This window comes from Podarcis vaucheri (genome assembly GCF_965113315.1).
Source record: "Podarcis vaucheri genome assembly, chromosome: 2".
Lineage (NCBI taxonomy): Eukaryota > Metazoa > Chordata > Lepidosauria > Squamata > Lacertidae > Podarcis > Podarcis vaucheri.
The window spans coordinates 127548285-127563855 of NC_138760.1; the positions used below are offsets into that span (position 1 = coordinate 127548285).

General features: G+C 43.8%; 1 protein-coding gene across 1 annotated transcript; it reads left to right on the forward strand.

Annotated features, from left to right (window-relative positions):
* Positions 1 to 3960: 3960 nt before the first annotated feature.
* On the forward strand, positions 3961 to 15211 carry LOC309527169 (uncharacterized protein). The gene is made up of 3 exons (XM_082213743.1): positions 3961 to 4035; positions 6605 to 6682; positions 12895 to 15211. Exons 2-3 carry the CDS (start codon positions 6613 to 6615, stop codon positions 14430 to 14432), a joined length of 1608 nt encoding a protein of 535 aa, XP_082069869.1. The 5' UTR covers positions 3961 to 4035; positions 6605 to 6612; the 3' UTR covers positions 14433 to 15211.
* Positions 15212 to 15571: the final 360 nt, after the last annotated feature.

Sequence of the window (15571 nt, forward strand, 5' to 3'; positions counted from 1 at the left end):
TGACTGCTTTGATTATAGCGCAATAAATAAACTGCATATAGACCACACTTAAGTTTTGGTTTCTTCTCTGCAGGTGACATTAGAGAGGCAAGGAAGGAGTCCAGTTAAGGCTGAAGACGTTTGTCTCCCACAGACAGAAGAGTTATGTATGCTCAGCGCAAAAAATGGGAGACTTCAGCTAGGGTTAAGTAAAAGCAATTTATTTGGTCTTTTGCTGCAACGGGGTTCCTACTTCCAGCTGTCAAAGGAAGAGAGACTCTCAAACACAGTAGCATCTTTAAGGAGGGACAATTTTGTGGTTCAGCTCAGGTGCCAAAATGCCTTGGGCCAGTCCTGATTCCTTTGCATGGATTTTATTCACTGTCAACATTCAGCAGCCTTGCAAAAGAGGCTTTTGATGGTGCAGCAGTGCCCTCTGCTGTCCAAAAGGGAAAGGGCAACTTCTTCGCTCTCACCTGATTTCCCAGAAAAGGCAGAGAGCGTTATAGTCGGAAAGGAAATCCCCGAAAAGGCCGGCCAACTGCCTCCTGAACCAGCAGCCAATAACTTTGTTTAATTGTTGGCAGCATTGCAGCGCCTGCTTCCGGCCACAAGGCACTCCCCAGAGAGCTAGCCAGTTGTACAGAAAATAAATTCTTACAATATTTGCAGTAGTTAAACCGCTTTCTAAAAAAAAAAAAAAAAAAAGCTGCAGCACAGGGCTGTCTGAGCTCCAACCCAAACACAGGGTTGTGGTGGCTGTTTTTAAAGCTGCGGCATAAGATCAGATTGGTGCTGGGTGGGGAGACGAAAGCAAACTCAGATAAGAAGCTTCCTCTCAAGCCAGCTGGTAAAATAATAAGGAAGGGGGAGAAAGAGGCATTTGCTAAAGCCAGAAGACAAAGTCCAGCACTTATTATTATTATTATTCCCCGCCCATCTGGGTGGGTTTCCCCAGCCACTCTGGGCAGCTACCAGCACATATAAAAACATCATAAAATGTCAAACATTAAAAGCTTCCCAATACAGGACTGCCTTCATATGTCTTCTAAAAGTTCTCTTCTGCAACTCTGGGAAGATTTTCAGCTACAATTCGGAGCCACAGCGTTGAAGGTCTCCCAGAGGGCATCTCGATGCGGGACATACAAAGCATGCTTGTTCTCTCCCGCTCCGGAGGGTAGGACTCAAACTGTTACCGGAAAAATCCGAGGGCTCCCTTGGACAAAAACAAAGACACCAACCAGGATAACTTGGAGCAAAACAGCAGCCTGTAAGGCTTGGCCTTTATCGAACTGTTGCAACAGGGTGTTCCCCTCACTTACAGGAGAGAGGAAAAGACATAGAAAGATGGTGTGCAAGACCTTATAAAAACTTTTGAAATTCCCATCCTCCAGGTCAAGCCCACCCCCAGAAACATCATGCATACATTACAGAAAGGAGGGGTTGACATCATGCATACATTACAGAAAGGAGGGGTTGAGGGAGGAGTTGTGGTGGTAACCTGAGTGTCCTGTCACCTGGCTGGTTCTTCCTTTCCCCCTGCCCATGAGTCACTTCCAGGAGACAAAGGGGAGTTTGCAGTTTCCTGCCCCCAGAGGGAAGATCTGATTATTGTCCTTTGTTCCAGTCCATGCAGAATCCACTCCCATATGCAAGTTCTTTGTGATCTTGATGGTCTTCTGTCTGGGATCATCAGGGTTGACATAGCAACTGGGCAGGGCTCCTGTGGATGTGCTGGGATGGTGAAGGGATTATGGCTGGCCTGTATCAAACCTTCCCCATTTTGTAGTCCTTCCTTCATGGAGTCAAATAAAAGTGGAACAGTGCAAATCCGATGTATGGTTGATTTTTTATGAATTTATAACAGAAGTGTAGCGTATGTAGTGTGTGAGTGTGTGTGAAGTTTGTACAAACTGAATGATGGGGGGGGGGTTTCCTGCTACAGAACCCATGGCTTCAAGCTACAAGAAATAAGTTTACGACTAAAGATCAGAAAAAAACTTTCTGACAGTAAGAGCTCTTTGAACGGGAGGTGGTGGACTCTCCTTCCTTGGAGATTTTTAAGCAGAGGTTGGGTGGCCATCTGTCATGGACGCTTCAGTTGAGATTCCTGCATTGCAGGGGTTGGACTAGATGACCCCTGAGGGTCCCTTTCCAACTCTACAGTGTTGTAAACAAAATCTGCCCTTTTTCCCTTATGGGGTATCCAGTATAGAGTCCTTACGTGGGTTCCCTATTGGTAGGAGAAAATAACACTAGGCCAACCAGAGAATATTGAGAAGCAAAGCAGCTAGTAAGCCTGATCTTTATTAACGCTGTTGCAACAGGGTGCTCCCCTCACAAGCAGGAGGACCCAGAACCTAAGTGTGCCTGCCCTTATATAGACATTTTAAATTGCCCGCCCTGGAGTCCAAGACCACCCCCCAGATACATCATACCTACATCAGAGAAAAGGCGGTCTACAACAGAAATCTGAGTGCCTTGATTATCTCCTGTCTGGCAGGTTACCTGTTAATGGTCCCTTGACTGGATTACCTGGGGAGCCTGGCTAGTCTTTTGTAATGATAAATACTTAGTTCCTGAGCCAGGTTATAGGCTCACCCTACTCATACACAGACATACCCTTAAGACAGGATTTGTGAACGAAAAGGCTTTTCCATTTTCCTTTGACCTTGCAGAGAAATATTTGAGGTCAATTTGGGAGGGACAAAATGGTTTCAGGACTTTTTCTGTGGGATTTCAGACATGTGGTTTATATATACAGTTATGAACATTTATCATATTCATATATATATATATATATATATATGCTTTCGTAGATTTTCACGGGTATAGGAATGCAGGTTTTGGTGTCTTCGGGTGTCTTCCCGTGTAAGAGTCGGGGTGTCTGTGCGACGTTTCGACGAGGTCTCACTCGTCATCTTCAGGCTGGTGCTTTCGGCTTCTTGTTACTGGAACAGAGCAGAGTCTGGTGTTTGAGTTCCTATAAATACTGTTGAGGGGTGTGGTGTATAGCCTCCAACGTTCTGGGCAGAGAGGAAGTTCCTAGATTAGTGTGCCTTTTCTTCTTTTGTTCCTTAATTACTTGAGGGATATCTTGGGTGATTTCATGAGTGATATTCTGAATATCACTGGGTGGGTCATTAAGTGTAGATTAGTTGCTAAAGCTCTCGTGTCTTGACCTCTTGAGCTTGTGAAGAGTTTTTCTGAGAAGATGGCTGTGCTGCATTTAGTTGTGCTCTGGCTTGGCTTCGTGTATAGGGGCGAGCTATGGTTTTGTGCCTTGTGCCAGCCAGATCTGTGTAGGGATTGCAGGGGGGTGCAGCATCCGGAGGTGCCACTATAGTTTGGCTACTGGATGGAGTCTGTAATATGTCTGTGGAGAGGGTCTGGGTTTGGGTCTGGTGTGGTTGATTGGTGACGGCGTTCTGTGTGCCTCTGGTTCTGGTGTCGGTTTTTGTGGGGAGGGCTAATTTCCAGATGTCTGGCAGGCGGGACGTGTCGTCACGCTTGTTCATGTTGTGAGGGTGTTTCTCTATCTCGATGGCTTCCATGATTATTCTCTTGTGGTGATGTTCCATGTTAAAGAGCAATTTGGAATCTGCAAAATTAATTTCATGTCCTGTTTCTTTCATGTGTTGGAAAAGAGAGGAAGTTTTTTCTTCTTTTTTGACGGCATTCTTGTGTTCTGCGATACGTGCATTTATTCGTCTGTTTGTTTGTCCAATGTACGTGGCTGGGCAGACTTTGAAATCGTGACTATGAAATACCCTGCAAAGTCTGCCCAGCCACGTACATTGGACAAACACTTGGAGGGTCTGGTCTGCGTGTGTGTGAGAGAGAAAAAGAGACACACAGAGAAAGAATAATTGAAGCAGCTGTGATTTCTTGGGGGGGGGGCCTTGAAGGCAGCTCCTGCCAACTCAGTCCTCCAAAGAACCTAGGAACTGAGCTGTGGTTCCTAGAGAGGCAGGAAGTTTTCCCCATGTGTGGGAGTGAGGGTGGAATTGCAAGACAATGGTGCCTTCGCATCCCAGGGAAAGGAAGACGGGCCAGGTGAGATTCAGGAGGGAGGGAGGGAGGGAGGGAGGGAGGGAGGAAGGAAGGAAGGAAGGAAGGAAGGAAGGGGGGGTTGTGCAGAAAAAGACAAGACCCCCCCATGAATAAATTGGAAGGACTGGGCGACACTGGAGGGATGGATTGGGAGAGGCGGCCGGTGGGAACGGGGAGAATTTTCCCTTTTCGGAGAAAAAGGGAAAGTCTAACTCCTCTCTTAGACTCGCAGGTGGCGGGAGGGGGTCGTGATTTATGCAGCCCAAAAGGGGATCCAAATATCTGCCACGTTTCCATTGCACGATCCCCTTTGAAGCAACAGCCCCCCCCCGCCCATCCCACCATTCATTCGCATGGGGAATATGTGGGTTGGGGGAAAGCAGAGGGGGCCTGGGAATCAGCCCTGCTTGCGAGGTGGGGGGAGAGAGGGAGGTGAAAAAGACTCCCCCCCCCAAAAAAAAGACTCCGAGCTCCTCCAGCTGCAAAGGGGGTCTGCCCTCCAAGCCCCGCTCCCGCTTTGCATTGCCTTCCTACTCTCCCTTCTCATTCAGATCTCCCTCCACTAACCCCGGGGCAGAAGATGGGAGGACTGCAGAATCATGCCATTGTAGAGTTGGAAGGGACCCCAGAGGGGCAGCTAGTCCAGCCCCGCTGCGATGCAAGAATCCCTGCCGGGAGACTTGTTGAAATACTTGCTTTCCCTCTCCCAGGGATAGGCTGGCTCAGACCCGCTAGGAAAGAGAGTTCGGATCTGGTGCGCTTTGCACCTAGAATCATAGAATGGTAATAATAACAATAATAATAATAACAATAATACATTTTATTTATACCCCGCCCTTCCCGGTTCAGTGCCTGGCATGCTCTGGTCCACAGGGTCACAAAGAGTTGGACATGACTAAATGACTAAACAACAACAAGTGTGTTCAGGGGTCTCTCTTCCTTTGATGGTTGGAAGTAATAATAATAATAATAATAATAATAATAATAATAATAATAAATATTTTTTATTTATACCCTGCCCTTCCCAGTTCAGAAAACTGGGCTCAGGGCGGCTAACAACAAATTTAAAACACTTAATTGGTACAACAAAAAACCAGCATAAAATACAGTATAAAACGTGAATAACAAGAAATTCAGAATTCAAAAATCAATTTAGGGGGGAAATCCATCCAATAGACATTAGCTAATCCCCAGGGCTAGCTGGCTAAATTAGTCCTATTTGGGCCAGCGAGGAGACCAGGAGAGAATTAGCTGTGGGATCCCAGAGCAGGTAATCTTCATAAAAAGGGGAAGGGGAGGGAAAGAAGGGGAATAAAAGATCAGGCTAAGTTCAAATTGAAAGCCAGGCGGAATAGCTCTGTCTTACAGGCCCTGTGGAAGGAAGTTAAATCCTGCAGGGCCCTGGTCTCAAGGGACAGAGCATTCCACCAGGTCGGAGCCATCACTGAGAAGGCCCTGGCCCTGGTGGAGGATAGTCTGACTTCCTTAGGGCCCAGGACCTCTAAACTATGATTATTCATGGACATTAAGGTCCTCTGCGGAGCATACCAGGTGGAGTTGGTAGGCAACCCCAGGGGTCATCTAGTCCAACCCCCTGCAGTGCAGGAATCTCAGCTGAAGCATCTGTGACAAATGAGCTGGGCTAGCTCAGTCAGTAGAGCATGGGACTCTTAATCTCAGGATTGTGGGTTCGAGCCTTATGAGGAACGGCTAAGGGAGCTGGGCATGTTTAGCCTGGAGAAGAGGAGGTTAAGGGGTGATATGATAACCATGTTCAAATATATAAAAGGATGTCACATAGAGGAGGGAGAAAGGTTGTTTTCTGCTGCTCCAGAGAAGCGGACACGGAGCATTGGATCCAAACTACAAGAAAGAAGATTCCACCTAAACATTAGGAAGAACTTCCTGACAGTAAGAGCTGTTCGACAGTGGAATTTGCTGCCAAGGAGTGTGGTGGAGTCTCCTACTTTGGAGGTCTTTAAGCAGAGGCTTGACAACCATATGTCAGGAGTGCTCTGATGGTGTTTCCTGCTTGGCAGGGGGTTGGACTCGATGGCCCTTGTGGTCTCTTCCAACTCTATGATTCTATGATTCTATGAGCCCCACCTTGGGTGAAATATTCCTGCATTGCAGGGGGTTGGACTAGATGACCCTTGGGGTCCCTTCCAGTTCTACCATTCTATGATTCTATGAACCTCTGCTTAGAAACCTCCAAGGAAGGAGAGTCCACCAGCTCCTAAGGGAGACTGTCCCACTGCCGAGCAGCTCTTACTGTCTTCCTGATGGTGAGTCGGAATCTCCTTTCGTGTAACTTAAATCCATTGGTACAGATCCTGCCCTCCAGAGCAGGAGAACACCTGCTTAGCTTTTATGGCTGTGGCTTGCTTTTCCTTGCGTCTGGGAGTGCTCCCTTGCCTTCACCAAACTGACGCGCTCCAGATTGTGGCTGGACTACAACTCCCATCAGCCCCAGCCATCATCACAAATGGTAAAAGGCGGTGGGAGCTGTAGTCCACCCACACCTGGCAAGGAAACTGGCATAGGATTCATGCTTCCCCCGTCTCCCCCACAGCCACTGCGATGACATCGGAGGCCCCACCTAAATCGTCTCTTCTTTGGGCTGGAGCGCAAAATCCAGCCGACGCCTCAGGTAAGGGAAGCGACTTGTGGGGAGAGATGGAGGAGGCAGCTGGGAGCCTTCCTTCGGGGTCACGATGTGTCTGTATGCAGGGAGGGGTTCAGGAACTGACAGAATATTCCTCTTTCTGTTCACATTTGGCGCTGCAAGATGTCATTGCTTCCGCTTTCCCATCTGCAGGATCAGCCTTGACCATTTCATTTTTTAATTATTTTTTAAAGTAAAAAAAGAAAGAAATAGAAATACAGAAATATTTTTTAAAAAATCACAGAGCAAACCAAACATCCCCCCTTTCCCACCCACCACCTTGACTTATAACAAATTTTAAACTAAGATACGACTTCCTTCCATTGATGCTTGACCTTATTTTACACTCTTATCTTTATTGTTGTGTTGTTGTGTTTTGTTTTGTAGATATTTTTATTTTTATTTATTTTATTCCTTTCCCCCTTACAAACTTTGTCATGTACATATCATGATTTCTGTACCGGAACAACGTTTCATTGTATATTCCATCACACGTTCCCAGTTCTTTATCAAACTTTGTTTTGAATGTCCTCTAATAGCTGCTGTCAATTTCATATATATTTTAAAATACTTTTCAGGTTTATACATTTCACTGGTTTTACAATCATTTTGACATTTCAAATCTTGGCTTCCTTCCCCCTCCTTCTGCGGTTCCTTAAATTTATTTGTATTTGAAAATGGAAATGAGATTTACTACTGCCGACTCCTTCAGATGGAAAATGAATGACAACCTGCTAAGAGATCAAGAGATTGTAAAGAAGGCCCAAAAAGCTTTAAAGGACTATTTTGAAATCAACTTAAATACCTCGGTGGAAAAAAGAACAATCTGGGACGCGAGTAAAGCTGTTATGAGAGGGTTTCTGATACAACAGAATACGATTAAGAAAAAACTCTGGAATGGTAAAAAAGACAAGATATTGGAGAAGATAAGAGACGGTGAGAAAAAATTAAGATTGAATCCAAAATCAAAAGAGACTCTAAGAGAAATTAAATTCCACCAGTCACAATATGCGCAACTGATCAACCAAGAAGTGGAATGGAGAATTAAACAAATGAAACAAAGATCATTTGAGTCGGCAAATAAATGTGGGAAACTGCTAGCTTGGCAGTTGAAAAAGAGACAAAAATTAAATTATGTTACCAATCTAGAAGTTGAAGGAAGGAACATCCAGAAACCCGGAGAAATTAGAAAGTGCTTCCAGAAATATTTTAAAAAACTATACACACAAGGATCCGAGGATGTAGCCGAGATAGAACAATTTTTGAAAGAAAATGGCCTTCCAGAACTATCTCAAGAGAAGAGATCAATCTTGAATTGCAAAATAACACAACAGGAAATTGAGGATGCCATTCAGAATATGCAGTTGGGCAAATCTCCAGGACCGGATGGACTCACCTCCAAGTATTATAGGACGTTAAAAGACTATTTGATACAACCACTAGAGGAGGTTTGCAACCAGATTATGGGGGGAGGGAAGGCACCAGATACGTGGAAAGAAGCATTCATCACACTGATACCTAAAGTGGAAACTGAAAAGACTCAACTTAAGAACTACCGCCCCATCTCACTCCTAAACGTGGATTACAAAATATTTGCGGATGTTTTGGCTAACAGATTTAAAAAAGTATTAAATGAAGTAATCCATAAGGACCAAGCAGGCTTTCTCCCAGGTAGACATTTGTTTGACAACACCAGGAATATTATCGATATTCTGGAACTTTTACAAACAAATATTAACACCAAAGCAGTGTTAATTTTTATTGATGCGGAGAAGGCCTTTGACAATATTTCTTGGAAATTTATGAAGAAAAACTTGGAAGGGATGGGAGTGGGAAGGGGGTTTGAGAATGGAATAGAGGCAATCTATTCTGAACAAAAAGCTAAGTTGATAGTGAACAATGTGGTGACAGAAGAACTTCATATTGAAAAAGGAACACGCCAGGGGTGCCCCCTATCCCCTTTATTGTTTATTTCGGTCCTGGAGGTTTTGCTGAACATGATAAGGGAGGATCGGCAGGTACAAGGAATACGGGTCGGAGCGAAACAATATAAACTGAAAGCATTTGCAGATGATCTGGTTTTAACACTACAGGAGCCAGAACCCAGTACAAAAAGAGTTTTGGATCTGATCCAGAAATTTGGTCGGGTGGCGGGTTTTAAGCTGAACAAGCAAAAAACTAAGGTGTTAGGGAAAAATCTGACGGCTATGGAAACAGAAGGGTTTCAGAAAGAGACAGAACTAAATATTGTTAAAAAAGTGAAATACCTGGGGGTGAACTTGTCTTCTAAGAATTTGAATTTATTTAAAGACAATTATGAGAAATGTTGGCTAGAAGTTAAAAAAGATTTAGAAATTTGGTCAAGACTGAAATTATCCTTGTTAGGCCGAATTGCAGCTATAAAGATGAACGTTTTGCCAAAGATGTTGTTTTTGTTTCAGGCCCTGCAGATTGTGGACAGAGTGGAATGTTTTGGAAAGTGGCAGAAGGATATTTCTAGGTTTGTCTGGCAGGGCAAAAAGCCCCGAATAAAGTTCAAAATATTAACTGATGCAAAAGAGAGAGGGGGGTTTGCCCTGCCGGACTTAAGGTTATATTATGAAGCGGCGGCCTTCTGCTGGATGAAAGATTGGATTTTACTAGAAAACACTGATGTCCTAGATCTGGAAGGCTTTAACAATTCGTTAGGTTGGCATGCGTATTTGTGGTATGACAAGGGTAAATCATATGGAATGTTTAAAAACCATATTGTCAGAAAAGCAATATATATGGTCTGGAAAAAATATAAAGACTTATTGGAGAGTAAAACTCCGAGGTGGATTTCACCAATAGAGGCCAAAGCTCGGAAAACAACCAATATGGAGGCATATTGGCCGAAATATTGGGAAATAATAGAAAATATTGGAGGTAATTGGAGACTGCAGAGCTTTGAAAAACTAAAGGATAAGGTGCAAAATTGGCTGCATTATGCCCAAATTAATGAGGTTTTTAAGTTAGACAAAAAAACAGGTTTCCAGGTGGAAAAATCGAAACTTGAGACAGAATTGCTTGAACCAAAGACCAAGTTATTATCGAGAATGTATAACTTGCTGCTTAAATGGAACACTCAGGATGAGACAGTTAAATCAGCAATGATAAAATGGGCCCAGGACATTGGTTATAATATTATGTCTGAAGACTGGGAAAGGTTATGGACCACCGGTATGAAATTTACTGCATGTAATGCTTTGAAAGAAAACATTATGAAGATGGTATACAGGTGGTACATGACCCCGGTTAAGCTAGCTAAGATTTACCATTTGTCCGATAACAAATGTTGGAAATGCAAGGAAGCTGAGGGGACATTCTTTCACCTCTGGTGGACTTGCCCAAGACTGAAGGCCTTCTGGGAAACGATCTACAATGAGTTAAAAAAGGTGTTTAAGTACACCTTTCCCAAGAAACCAGAGGCCTTCCTTCTGGGCATTGTCGGCCAGAAGGTGTTTAAAAAGGATAGAACCTTTTTTATGTACGCTACAACAGCAGCAAGAATTCTTATCGCCAAGCATTGGAAGACCCAAGATTTGCCCACACTGGAGGACTGGCACTCGCAATTGATGAACTACATGGAACTAGCCGAGATGACTGCAAGGATCCGGGACTTGGGAGAAGAAGCAATGGAGGAGGACTGGAAAAAATTTAAAGACTATTTGCAAAAGTATTATAAGTTATATGAAACATAAGATGTCGTATGATTGGGAACTTAGCTCCAGTAATGAAACTTGAATATTTAAGAAATTTGATAAGATTTATGAAAGAACCAAGATTTAAATGGGTAAAAACGATATTATGGTATATTTTTAGAGTATATGGTGACCAAGAGATTTAAATCTAAATTGCAATTGAAAATATAAAGAAATACACGAAATAAGGGTATAATTTGCTGATAAATTTATTGTTAAGAATGCATTGTGCGGGGGACGGGGGAAGTCCAATGGAAATTTGAAATAAGTCATTGAAGTGGTCGTGTTTTTTTTTTTCTTTTTTATTTCCTTTCTTCTTGTCTTTTCTTTTTTTCTTTGATTGTTCTGTTATTTCTGTAAAAAATATAATAAAAATTATTATAAAAAAAAAAAAAAAATTATTTGTATATCCAAATTAACTTAATTTGCTCATTTATTCATCTTCTTTAAATATATACCCTTATGAAACTGAAGGTTATTACAGTAATCCTGCCAATGTTCTTATCTGTTTGCAATTTATTTGTAAAATGTTCAATAGACAATTTCAATTCTTTTATAAAAAGTTTGTTAAACAAAAAGAGTTAAAAATGAAACAACCCTCTCTTGCCTCACCCCATCTGATTGGGGGGGGGGCACTGAGTTGGGAGGAGTGAGAAAGCACTGTTGCACTGAGAAGACTGGAAATGTTTGTTGAATATATGGGGGGGGGAATTGTGTACACTTGAAAACATTGGCAGCATTAAGATAAATTCAACAGTGTAAATAAGCTTTGATGGATGTAATAATGGAATACTGTACGGTTTAGTTTACCTAAAATATGCAGGGATTTTTGATATGCAAAATGAACCATGGAAAGAGAAGAAAGAAAGCCATGGATATTTTAAGGTTGTTTAAATGAGTATTCTAAATTGTAAAACAGAAAATTTAATAAAAATTATATACATATATAAAAAGAAAGCACTTTTGCAGTAACAAGGGACGCGGGTGGCGCTGTGGTCTAAACCACAGAGCCTAGGGCTTGCCGATCAGAAGGTAGGCAGTTCGAATCCCCGCAACGGAGTGAGCTCCCGTTGCTCAGTCCCTGCTCCTGCCAACCTAGCAGTTCGAAAGCACGTCAAAGTGCATGTAGATCAATAGGTACCACTCCGGAGGGAAGGTAAACGGTGTTTCTGTGCGTTGCTCTGATTCACCAGAAGTGGCTTAGTCATGCTGGCCACATGACCCGGAAGCTGTCTGCGGACAAATGCCGGAACCCTCCGCCTATAGAGCGAGATGAGCACACAACCCCTGAGTCGTCCGTGACTGGACCTAACGGTCCGGGGTACCTTTACCTTTACCTTTGCAGTAACAGGACTCACAACACTGGCTCTTGCCAGCACAACTATTTAGTTGAATCTGGTTGTAAGAATCCCATCGCTGCATTTTTCATAAGCCTCCACACTATTGGTAAAAATACAATACAATACAATACATTACAATACAATACAATACAATACAATACAATACAATACAATACAATACAATACAATACAATACAATACAATACAATACTCTCTCAGCAGCGTTGTGAGTTTCCCCCTGCTTGGCTTATGTGTCTGTCTAGCTTATTCATTGGCCACTGTTCAAATAATAATAATATTATAATAATGTATTATTTATACCCCGCCCATCTGGCTGGGTCTCCCCAGCCTCCTTGGGCGGCTTCCAACAAAGTATTAAAATACAGTGTTCAAAGAGGGAGCAGTGGTACACGTGGAGGAAACTACCTTCAAATGAAGAATCCTCTTTTCTTTCAGCAGAGAAGAAGGTGACTGCGTATTTCGCCAAGGGGGAGTAAAATCTCCTGGATCCAGGCCACAGAGCTTTGTACAAGGAAGCCACGATGGAGAGTTGTGGGAATCTGCACTCTGTGGGTAAAGATCTCTTTGGCTGATTGAGGCTGGAGAGGGGGAACTCCTGTTCTGAGTATTTGCCACCACAATGGAGGGGTCCCAGCATGGAACATGGTCAGTGCATCTGGCTGTTTATCAGAAGGTTGGTGGTTCGAGCCCTGGGAGGGATGGCTATGAACAGTATTAATGCTTCGCAGGGGTTGGCCTGGATGACCCTTGGGATCCCTTCCAAATCTATGATTCTACAAAATATTTTTACCAATAAATAAACTGGTTTTATTCTTTTGTTATTATTTTACTTTCAAATAGTGCACCTGCTAAGCACCAGGGCTTGGGCATTGTAGTGAACTTTGGAATAAAGCTTTTGGAAATAATCATGCAAAATATTGCAGTCAGCAATCTTTAGAGCTGAGAGGAATACAGCTGAGTGCCTCCTGTAAGCTAGATTTCAGTAGCGTGCGCAGAGAAGAATGGGGAGAATTTTGGAGCTGTTGTCATTAGAGAATTGGCTAATTTGACTCAGTCCCCTGATGAGATTTCTGCCTTGAACTCCTAACATGAAGTTTTTCTTTTCTGCACGCAGGCCTCAGACAGAAGGACAATGAGAAGTCTGTGGAGCCATCTGAGGTATCAGAAATAGCCAAGCATTCAGTGGGGAAGGAGCTTGGTATTCAAAGGGGATGGAAAAAGCACATGGGAAACCAACCAAAGGCGGGAAGGAAGAGATTCTCTGCTTCTCAGGGTGCCAGTGTCCACAAACTCCTAATCCCACAGGAAGATCAGAAAGGAAATAGAAAAGAAAAATGCCCGGCGTGTGGGAAAACATTCAAAGATAAATCAAACTTGAGCAGGCATTGTAGAACCCACACAGGGGAGAAACCATACGAGTGCCTGGAATGTGGAAAGAGCTTTGGTCACAGTCACCATCTTACCGTTCATCAGAGAACTCACACAGGGGAGAAACCCTATAAATGCACACAGTGCGGAAAAGCCTTCAGTGATAGTGGAAGCCTCACTACCCATGAAAGAATTCATACAGGGGAGAAACCATACGAATGTACAGACTGCGGAAAGAGCTTCAGCAACAGCGGAAGTCTTCATACACATAGAAGGACTCACACGGGCGAAAAACCGTATAAGTGCCTGGAATGTGGAAAGAACTTCATCCACAGCGGAAGCCTTCATGCACATCAGAGAATCCACACAAGGGAGAAAATGTACGCATGCGTGGACTGCGGGAAGTGTTTTGCTTCCAGCAGCCCCTTTAACACACATCCTGAAAACCACACAGGGGAGAAACCTTATAAATGTGTGGCGTGTACAAAGAGGTTCGTCAGTAGCGGAAGCCTTAATTCTCTGCAAAGAATCCACCCAGGGGAGAAACCATACGAGTGTGTTGTGTGTGGGAAAAGCTTCCTTGACGGCAAAAGTCTGACTGCGCATGAAATAACGCACACGGGGGGGAAGCCGTATAAGTGCCTGGAGTGCGGGAAAAGCTTCCGCCAAAGCTATAATCTTACATCACATCAGAAAACTCACACCGGGATGAAACCTTATAAATGCATGACGTGTGGGAAAAGCTTCAGTCGTAGTGGGAGCCTTCTTTCCCATCAGAGAACCCACACAGGAGAGAAGCCCTATAAGTGCATGGAGTGTGGAAAGAGCTTCATTGAGAGCCAGCAGCTTACCTTACATCAAAGAACTCACACGGGAGAGAAGCCCTATAAATGTGTGGAGTGTGGGAAGACCTTCAGCACTAGTGGAAGCCTTAACAGACACCAAACGACTCACACAGGGGAGAAGCCCTTTCAATGTGCTGAGTGCAGGAAGAATTTCAGCCAGAGGACACACCTTACGAAACACGAAAGAACGCACACGGGCGAGAAGCCCTACAAATGTGTGGAGTGCGGGAAAAGTTTCAGCACGGGCGGAAGCCTTCACAGACATCAGACGACCCACACAGGGGAGAAACCTTTCGAATGCCCAGAATGTGGGAAAAGCTTCAGTCGTCGAGGGAACCTCAATACACATCAGAGAACCCACACAGCGGCAAAGCGATGTAAACATGTGGAATGTGAGAAAAGCTTCAGTGCGAGTGGCAGCCTTACAGTGGATCAGTGAAGATGGTTAGCTGTATCTGGTATAAATGTCTGTATTGATGTGCATTTGTTAGTTTCAAGAATTAGGGTAGCCGTGAGGGGCAAGACTTTTCTGGCACCTGAAAGACTGAAACCAGTTTATTGAGGCATAAGCTTTTATGGCCTAAAGTTCACATCATCAGCTACATGGTTTTATCTTGTTCAGCAGGCGCTCCCCCAATTTGTGCACCCCCCCTCACTTTTTGTGGGGGTTCCATTCCAGGTCATTGTGCATGTCAACGGTGCATAGGTAAGCCCACCACACCCTGTTGCACCCACTTCCAGGGCCAAAAACGGTGTACACCTGCTTTGAACACATGGTCTGTGTGTGTGGTTTGGGAGCTGCATGGTCAGGGAAAAAACAATGCTGTCCAGGGTTGTAAAGACTGCGGAGATGCTTCCAGGTGCCATAAGAAAGCTGCAGAGATAGCGCAGGATAGTGCGCACCCCGGAAATGATCTCTTTCAGCTTCTGCTTTCTGGAAGAAGGTACAGGGTTATAAAGACTAGGACTAGCCGCCTGAGAAAGTTTCTATCCAAATGCGATTTTGGTATTAAATGCAGTGTAAGGAGTCTCTATGGGAGTATATTGTATTTTAAAAATGGGGTATCAAGAGTTTTTAGGGATCTAACCAGGTTGGGATAGCTGGGATAGCAGGCTTGTTGGTTTTGAATGTCTTATGTAGATTTATTATTTTTCATTTCGTTGTTCTGTATGGGACAATGACAGTAAAGATGATCGTATCGTATTATCATATCAAATGGGGAGTTGCCTGTATACACATGTTGGGTGTACAAAGAAAAATCAAAATATTGAGGTTCGATGGAAAGGAAATGCAGAAAATCCTGTGACAATTAAGTGAAGCTTCAAGGAAAAAGAGTGACTGTGCCCAAGTCATAACACAAGCATCCTAGATTTGCTCAGTTAGTTAATTCTGGTGGCGGAATAGAAAAACACGAGCTGTCTCAAGAGACAGTGGGGTGCATCTCTGTGGTGAAGTCAAACTGCTGCACTAGCCTGGAAGACCCCACTCTTGGCCTCGCTGATGGGGTCCAAAGGAAAGCAGAGCAAAACGTTGCCCGAAGGAGTACAAGGCACCATCCAACTGTCTTTGGGACTCCA